The 8901-nt window shown below is 46.1% G+C and overlaps 1 protein-coding gene across 1 annotated transcript in view; it reads left to right on the top strand.

The window, feature by feature from the left end:
* LOC109289073 (cytochrome b-c1 complex subunit 1, mitochondrial) overlaps window positions 1-5627 on the top strand; it is a 19722-nt gene extending 14095 nt beyond the window's left edge. Inside the window, exons 9-13 of the mRNA XM_019504959.1 lie at window positions 1147-1307; window positions 2412-2497; window positions 3025-3113; window positions 4049-4124; window positions 5370-5627. Coding sequence (XP_019360504.1) covers window positions 1147-1307; window positions 2412-2497; window positions 3025-3113; window positions 4049-4124; window positions 5370-5434 — 477 coding nt within the window. The 3' untranslated portion in view covers window positions 5435-5627. The remainder of the gene's footprint in view (window positions 1-1146; window positions 1308-2411; window positions 2498-3024; window positions 3114-4048; window positions 4125-5369) is intronic.
* The last annotated feature ends 3274 nt before the right edge of the window (window positions 5628-8901 follow it).

Here is an 8901-nt window from a genome sequence, read left to right as displayed (position 1 = left end):
GATCTGGGATGGTTCTTGTACTCTGTGGGATGCGTCAAGAAGGCATTGCAGACATGCTGTAGGCACAGCTGTTATGAGCCGGTCTCAGAGCATTTTTGTGATGTGTACCAGCAGGTTTTGGCGAGGGTGCCCAGCAGGGTCCTTCCACCCCAGAGAATCCCTTGTCTGTGGAACAGGGACAAAATGATCTCCATTAATGGAGGTTGAAGTAGATTTATCCAGACCCCTCTAACTTGACTACAGATTTATCCAGGCCTCTAATTTAACTAAGGAAAAAGAGTGAAGAAAAAAAATGGTCTTGCTTCGTATTTTAAAATGTTTTAAGATAAGAAAAACTCTTCTGCTTATTATGACTCCATGCACAGTTCTTTTTGGAACAAATGTTCTTCCTTTCCTAAATATAAAAAAGGTGATAACAGTTTTCAAAACAAAACGTGTTGCTGAGCAAGCAACTGTTATGATTTACCCCTGACTTCTTTTCAAGGATGCTTTGTTTAAACAATTTTAGGTATAAAAAGGTATGTTAACTTGTAGGGGGGGGGAGTTCTGTTAGATCCCCTCCCTATGATCGTATGGTATAGTCACCAATAAACCCAGACTGAGTCTGTGAATTCTAATACCAAACACAATGCAAAGTTTGATTTCTTCCACAGGAGATAATGAAGAAAAGCCAGCTAATGTGTATCCCTATGATTCAGTCATGCCTTGAAATTAAAATGCCCTGAGAACTTGTTTTTAAACCCCAGGCTGTAGCTCTCGTCTCTGTAAAGAATCCTTCTTCCTTTGCACACCCACTTACCCAAATTCAAGGCCACTTCCCATGAATCCCCCACCTGGCTTATGGTGCTCTTCATAAACAGTAGTTGGTACCAGCTTCTCAGTCAATTCGTATGAGGGGAAAGGAGGTTTGGGATGTGATGCCTTCAAGAAGGCTGCATCCTATGCTTTTTTCACCTTAATGATGGTTGTTGCCTCATGGGGTGACAACCTTGAGAACCTTTCTGAGTCAAGCTGTCCCTTGGCACCTTTTTATACACTGTGGCTCACTTGCTTTCTTGGTGCTGTATCCACTCTGTGGGAGGGAACTCGGAGCTGGTTTTGGCATTGTGAGAGCCTGAATGGCTGACAGTGTTAATTTCCTTGCAGAATCAATCCAGCAGGCTGGCTACGTATGCAGTGGAGGGTGAGCTCTGCCATAGCTTCCAGAGTTTCAACACCTGCTACTCAGACACAAGCCTCTTTGGCATATATTTTGTTAGTGACCGCATGAAATTAGATGATATGATGCTTTTTTGTCAGAGCGAATGGTGAGTGTAACTTGGTCAAGACTTTCTGCATGGGGGTCAGTCCCACTCATGGGCCTAGAGGTGGTAGAGGTTCCTTGGGTCCTTGCGAATACAGACCCACATGGGCGTCTTGATAAAATCTGGACCATGGGTTATCTAGCCCTAGTGGCAGGACTTGAAGTGTTTGCTCAGGAAACCAGAAGCCTGGTCTTGATATCCTGTTAAATTATTTTTTTGCTTATTTTGCCCTCACTTCACTCAATGTTGGCTGTGGTCTCTCTCTATTCCAGTGTGCTGCTAGTCAGCCTAACATCTTGGGGTGTCTTATTTCCTTTGGGGTGACAAAGCAAACACTCACAAATGATCTGATGCATATTACTCTTCCACTACTTGTTACACTTGGAAAATTAAGCAGGAGGTGGTTCTGAATTCAGATTTACCAGTCAGAAAACAAAAAACCCAGGTATAGGGAACCACTCAGTGCCATGTCTGGAAGGGTTTTGGCACATTGTTTGGCTCATCTTTTTTTCTCAGAATATATTTATCTCCTACTAGTGCCTTGATTTTTTTTCAGATGGGACTAGAGACTCTCTAGGCTGCATACCATACAAATTCAGCAAGAGCCAGTCCCTGTTCCAGAGCTTACTTTTGGGTTGGGAGAAAGAAGTTAACACTTGAGCCCTACAAAACTGCATAGGAACATCAGCAATTGGAATCCTTTGGCATTTTCAGCTCTGCATCTGGATGCTAGGGGTTTTATAAGGTGTTTGGGCAATCAGCTGGTGGGAGGCCTTTGTAGTTGTGATTCCAGCCTGAAAGGTGTTAGCTGATGCTTCACTCCCCACCTACCCCCTGTAAGCTCTTCTGGGTCTCTGGGCTCTTCAGTGTAATAGAGGGTAGTGAAAACTAAGACAAGCTAGTGAATACTTGTCTTCATCACAAGTCCAAATGTCCAGTTAATGCAAGAGTGGAGGTCCCAAGGGAAAGAATGGGATTTAATAAATCGCTTCTTGGCCTCTTGAAGGCTCAGATCAACTGTGAATCTCGTCTGTAGACAGGGGTTTCAGTTCTCATGACTATTAGGAGGTCTCTGAGAGCCCCCTGTTTGCTCTGTCTCCTGTTCAGGATGCGTTTGTGCACTAGTACAACAGACTCGGAGCTGAGGAGAGCTAAGAACATCCTTCGTAATGCCTTGGTGGCTCAGCTGAATGGTATGTTCTGTGCCAGGGCACTGCTATTTTTTTATCTCTTAAACGGCTCTGAGTGTGGTCTTCTTGAAATCAGGGAACTGTAGCAGGTGTTGTGCAAGGCTCCCCTCCATCCTGACCCACAGTGTATGCGGTTGTTCCTGTCTTAACAAAGCACCTGAGTAGGCCTGTAGGCCTTCATGCTGTCCATGCATATGTTGACCTCTCCTAAGCAGACTGCCAGTGAAGCTGTCTTGTGAGGCCTGCCAAAGGGAAGACTGAGATCAGACAGATTTTACTTATTATCCAACCCATCTATTAGTTGGGCGTCAGCAGTGCAAGTATTAAGGCATGTATCAGCTCCCTAGTAGGAGCTGCCTGGAATGGCCATCTGAAGGAGAACATGAGCTCTCACTTTACTGGATGTCAGCTAATGCTTTGGTTGGTGTAGTCCTCCTCTAGACTGATAGCTAGGCTGTGAAATGCTGGAAGGCTTTGGAATGCCTTGCTCAGTGTTAAGGCCTTCCCTAACAAACCTGCATCTCTCCTAGGTACCACTCCGATATGTGAGAACATTGGGAGCCATCTCTTGAACTATGGACGCCGTATACCTTTGGCAGAGTGGGATGCCAAAATTGCTGTATGTGTCAGTCTGTCCTGTCAGTTTGTCTGTTCTTGGGCCCCTTGAGCTTTCCCCAGTTGCCCTGTGTTTCTGGGCACATTGCTTACATCTGTTTTAGCAGAGCTGTTTGACTCTGGCTCTGCCTTTGGCTCATAAGATTAGTCAACTGTAATAAGTATGTTGGAAATGTCAAAGACAGAGCCATGAACATGCCTTTGTTTTAATTTTTGTACCTTCTCCCTGCACCCCGTGGCTGACTGGTTCAGTTTTTGTAGGGTAGTGGTACAACATAGGGCTATGGCAAGTGACTTGAGTATCTGTGGTTAGAGTGTTTGGAGCTCATTTGAGTGAAACTGCTTCTCAGGAGATGGCCAGCAGCAAAGATCTCACTGGATTATATATTGGCAAGACGTCTTTTCTAGTCAGCAGCCTGAACTAAAAATGGCCTGTGTGAGACTCCAGACAAAATAGTGTACTGGCCAAGAGAAAGAGGGGAAGGGATCTTGGTATTTCTCTGTTGCACTGAACCTTCTGACCAAGGACAGCTGGGTCATCATGAGGAAATCATAGAATAGAAGACCCAAAAGGGACCAATAAGATCATAAAGTCCAGTCTCCTGCCATGGGCAGGAGGTAATTGGGCTCAAACGAGCTCAACAAGCTGCTTGTCCAAAATCAGTCCTCCAAAATCAGTCCTTTTGGCTCCTGGTCACTTCCAGTGTTTGTCTCAAATTTCTGCTGTCAGCTGTGATGATAGGGTGAAATTGCACTGCAGCCATATAGAGGCTTAATTTCACAGCCCTGTATGTGTACAGTTTATAGTGTGGGCAGCATTATGGACTGGCATCTATATCTGCCAAAGGGAATGTTTTTAAATGGGAAGCTGTCCTGCACATAGTTAAATCCTATTGTCACCAGTTAGAATCTGCTCTCAGAACTGTCTCTCTCCACTAGGCTGTGGATGCTGCAACGCTGAGTGAGGTCTGCAGCAAATACATTTACGACAAATGCCCGGCAGTGGCAGCAGTTGGTAAGTGACCTGCGGGTAGGCATACAACGGTGTTGAAGTGTCGGAAAAGTAGCTAACTGGGATGGGTCGTTGTATTAAGGGCATAAGCAGCTTCCTGTAGAAGGTATCATGGAGAATGTTCTCATCTCCTTGCTTAGCTGTGCCAGTATCTTCCCTAGCATCTGCTTTGCCTCTGTGCATCAGATATGCTGCAGCATGTTCAATGGGATCAGAAAATCCACAGGCACAGGTGCTAGTAGCTAGTGGCTTTTAGCTGCTCCCACCTTGTTACAGGCTGGGGAGATGCGATTAACAATGACACTCCCATCTGGGTGGGGCTGCAGTGGTGCCTGCCAAATGTTTCCTCATTTGGGGGTCAAATCAGGTGATGTCTGAAGAAATAAGTGGGATAAACACCTTGTGCTGCTCCAGCATGTCTGTCTGGCCAAAGAGGTGTTCCTGTGGAAGAACCTGTCAGCACAGCTCCGCTCCCTCCTCTGTTCCACACAGCTCTCTCCAGAGCAAAGCCGCTGGAAAAAGGGGGTTTCCAGACAACTGGCAAGTTGGCACAAACCGTCATCCAGTTATTGTCTGGAGGCTTATGCTTTATCCTGTTACTGGATTGTTTTTTCAGGTGAAGACTTGAATCTATTTGGCATGCTACAGCAGTGTAATGCAGCAGCAGCTGATGTTTAGTCGTTAATAATGGTTCATAATGCCTCTTGGGGAAGAACATCCATCGCCCTCTGCAGAGCAGGTTTCACATTATACAGCGTGTTTTATGAAGTCTTTGTGTAATTTTAAACTTTAATGACTTTGGATGTACACATGATGGAAGCAAACTGTAAATGGCAATTGAAAGCATAATTCATTGTTTTAACACAATACAGCTCAAATTTCTGGACTTTAACATAACCGCCATCTTTTGTGATACATTGGTTCAGTCCAATTTTCTAACTCGTCAAAACCATTTTCCAGTTGCTGCTGAGTGATTTCACGAATTGCATTTGTGAACCTTACCTTATGTATGGCTTCCACTATGCTAAAAAAGTAATAAATTATGCTTTCAGTTGCTGTTTACAGTTTACTTTTATCATGTGTAAAAACCAAAATTAAAGTTTAAACTTGCTCAAGGACTTTATAAATACCCTGAATTTGAGCTGCTTCCTGTATCTGCTGTAACATCATCGTGTCAGCACAGTAGAACTGAGATGCTGATGTGGATCTCGCTGTCTCAAGTGACTGATTTTTGTTCTGCTTGCTCAGGTCCCGTTGAACAGCTGCCTGACTACAACCGTATCCGCAGCAGCATGTACTGGATCCGTGTATAGGCTGCCTCCCCCACAGAGAACGGTAATAGAGATCCAGTGGGCTACGAAGCAGCTCTAAGGGTTGTGCCTGTGGGAATGATCTGGCTGGCAGCGGCAAAGTAGCTGTTGCTAAAGTTGGTGTGGAAGCACTCGTCTCCTCAGCTGTGTTCAAACCTGTAATAAAAAGAGCAAAATAAATGTAATTTAAAAGGAATTGGCTCTCCTGAGTGTTCATGGCAGTGCTTCTGAGCTGGGATGGAAGCCATTCAATTTAGGCAGAAGAGGTATCTCCATACTGATGATACTAGGCTTATGTGAGCACCAGTGAGTTTGCCGCTGAAGTAGCAGAGCTCCAGTGGGCGATGCAGAGTTTTGTGATGTCCTGAGTTAACACACAGCTTTTTTGCAGGCCAGTAAATGTGAGATCAGAGGAACAGGGCACTTGTAGGTCTGGGTCTATGCATAGGCCATGGCCATGGAGAAGGAATTTTACAAAGTCTCCTTCTGAGCTTCGAGTATTTGGCCAGTCCCCGCAAACTGTCATGGATTTCCTTCTTCCCTTCTAAGACAACCTGAAGAGGATTTCACTTCCTTAGTTGTGAGCTACTCCTGTTGTCACATTCAGTTACTTCTACAGCCTGGTGGATCAGGCTGTTTTCCTCCCATTTATGGCTCCAGCTGAGAAAAGAAGGATGACTGTCTCCAAGAAGCTTTAATGCTAGAATACTGACTTTTAGAATGGTTAGAAACAGAATAGTTTTTATTTGCTGCCACTGTCCTGCTAGGCCCATAGACAAAAGGATTGCTTTAGTATTTGCCCTCTTTGTCCTTTGCATAGAGAGGACTAGAATTAGAAAGTGGCTGCTTTCAGCAAGCCATTGGCTGCAGCTGAGAGCAGTAGGGGAAAAGGTTACAAAGCCCTGGTGAGATAGGCAGGAGCTCTTTAGGACCGTGTTAGCATTGTGCTCTGTGGTTCAGCTTCACTAACTTGCACTTCTCTCACTGTGCCCTGAGCCATGTACAAAGTCACTTAAGCAGACAACTTGGCACAGGGAAGAGACTGAAATTGTGGCTTGTTTCTATCTGTATTCAGAGCAATAGATCAGTCTAGAGGGCTTCAGTTATCTGAAGGCTGCATTCACAGCTCCAGCTTTCTTGCTGCCAAGTGCTCCCCTACCTCTTCACCCTCTTACTGCCTAGCAGCATACCATCCCATTCCCTTGGATTCCTCTTGTGGCTGCTGACTGTACTATGCCAGATTTTGTCTCCACCTCAGCTTTTTGACCTGTCAGCTGCAGTATGGTTCCTAGTGGACAAGTGTCCTCATCAGACAAAGCCCCAGGACAGCAATCTGTACTCTTTTGGTGACAGCCATGAAAGCCAAGGGGCAGACACCTGGGCAGCATGGAAGAAGCTTGCCCTGCTGTCTGTGCTATGCTTCCTGTGCTCAAGGACTTTATAATCTTGGTTGTCAATCCAGTGCGTTCCCCAGCAGGAAATTACTGGGTCATGTTTGAAAACCGCATCACGCAGCCAAACCCAGGGTGTACCTTTATGGAAGTGTTGACAGGGGCTTCCCACAAGGTGGCGCTAGGTCATCACATCTCCATCTCTTAGATTCCAATATAGTCTTGTTCATTGGATAATTATCCTTGGGATTCTCATTTAACTTCCAGACATCTGCCCTGACAAGTGGACTTTAAAAATAACCCAAATGTTTCCAAGAATTAGTCACATAACTTGAGACGGCTCCAGCCAGTGAAGCTGTTTGCATGGAATCCAGATCCTAAATGGCAGAGCTGTTGTGTCTGAACCCTTGGCACATGGTAGGCAAGTTTGAAACTGTTAAATCGCCCTAATGCTGTTTGAATTAAAACTGGTGTGCGTTGCAAGCTCTGGCTCGTTCTGTGCCCGTCAAGGGCCGAGGAACTAAGAACAAGCTCATTTTTGCCTGAAAGGCTGTGGAACCAATAAAGGTTCCCACCTTAGTTTGTGGTTGCAAATAGACCCTGATTCTCTTTGAGAAAATTACAGTAATGGAAAGCAACAAAGAGCTCATTGCCTTATAGTCTTATGCCGCCAATGAACCTGGGGGTGGGGTAGTGAGAGGGGGAGAGTGCTGAGGTGGGCTGGTGTTGCTTACAAAGCCCTTTGGGTGACGGTTTCCTCCACTGGAACAGCCTGCTCAGAAGTGAGGGTCATCCTTACACAACAAGCCATGTTCTCTGGGGTGGCAGACTCCCAGCCTGCTCTGTAGAGCTTGTTTTCTGAACACAGAACCTATGAATACAAGAACTACTGTTTACCAGGTCAGAGCCCAGGTCCACCTGCCCAGTCTCTTGCGTCACACAGTAGCAGAGGAAAGGGAGAGTGAACTGGGGGTAACCAAGTTATTTTCCATGGTTCCTTTCACTTGCAGCCTTCAGCATTTAAGGTCTAGGAAGCTCCGATTCAGATGCTGTACCCCTGACTCCTGTACTCAATAGCTTCTGAGGTCCCTTTCCTCTAAGAATGTGTCCAATCCCTTACTGAATCTGGCTAAACTGTCAGTGCCCACAGCAACTGGTGCCAGCGAGTCCCATGCTTCAGTGATACGCTGGGTAAAAAAGAACTTCTGATCTGTTTTAGCTATAGCAGCCCATAACTCAGAGCACCTTGCTGATATTGCTCTGGGTTAGGCCTGTGGCCCTGTCCCTGAATCCAGCCGAGAGGTTACAGAGGTTGATTTTATATGCCACCACGTGGTATTCCTCTGAAGCTCGTAGTCCATGAAGGGATCTGAACTTCTCTGATCCCCCTGGTTTAGAAACCACCACAGAGTCCTATCGCCATAAACAGAGCTCAGTCTGGTGTTCTGCGGCTGCAGGAGCTGGTAAGTTAGGTCATAGACACCTCTTTGCTGCTGTTCAGGCTGAGGAGTTTGGCAGGCTCTGCCCTGAGGTTCTGCTGGGATCTCGCCATTGTGAAGCTTGGTGCTTTCAGAAGTGCTGGGAGTGGGCAGAACAGCCCAGCTGTAAGACTGATTACCTATCTTCCTCATCCTTCTCTTTCTCCTTGGTGGTAGGTCTCATATTCCCAACAAGGCTGGATACCTGTGGAGAGCCCGGTGGTGGGTATGTAAAAGCTTTTACCATCTAATTTACAATGGATTGTTGCTCCTTCTTCAAGGGGCGCGAGAATCCTGGGCTGCGGTCAGTGGGTTGCTGAGTCATCAGGTACTTGGCATCTGGATTTTTTAGTGAGAAGGGAGATGAAACTGAACTAGTTGGCAGGGTCCCCGCTGCTGCTCAATGAGCTACTGAACTCTGTTCCCTGCTGCTTCACTAGTGCAGCCTCAATCTATGAGAGTCCAGGTTTGGAGGAGCCTCATTTAACAAAGGAAGCTGGAAAATGTGGGCCTTGTTTGAGAGAAGGGATGCAGGATTAAGCTGCAATATCCAGTGTGAATCAGCAGCGGGGAGGGAAGGCAGGGCATGGGCAGGGAAGGG

This window comes from Gavialis gangeticus, unplaced genomic scaffold, assembly GCF_001723915.1.
Source record: "Gavialis gangeticus isolate Ggan-Ray unplaced genomic scaffold, GavGan_comp1, whole genome shotgun sequence".
Lineage (NCBI taxonomy): Eukaryota > Metazoa > Chordata > Crocodylia > Gavialidae > Gavialis > Gavialis gangeticus.
The sequence above is the reverse complement of the archived record's forward strand: the minus strand, read 5'-3'. Positions and strand labels throughout refer to the sequence as shown.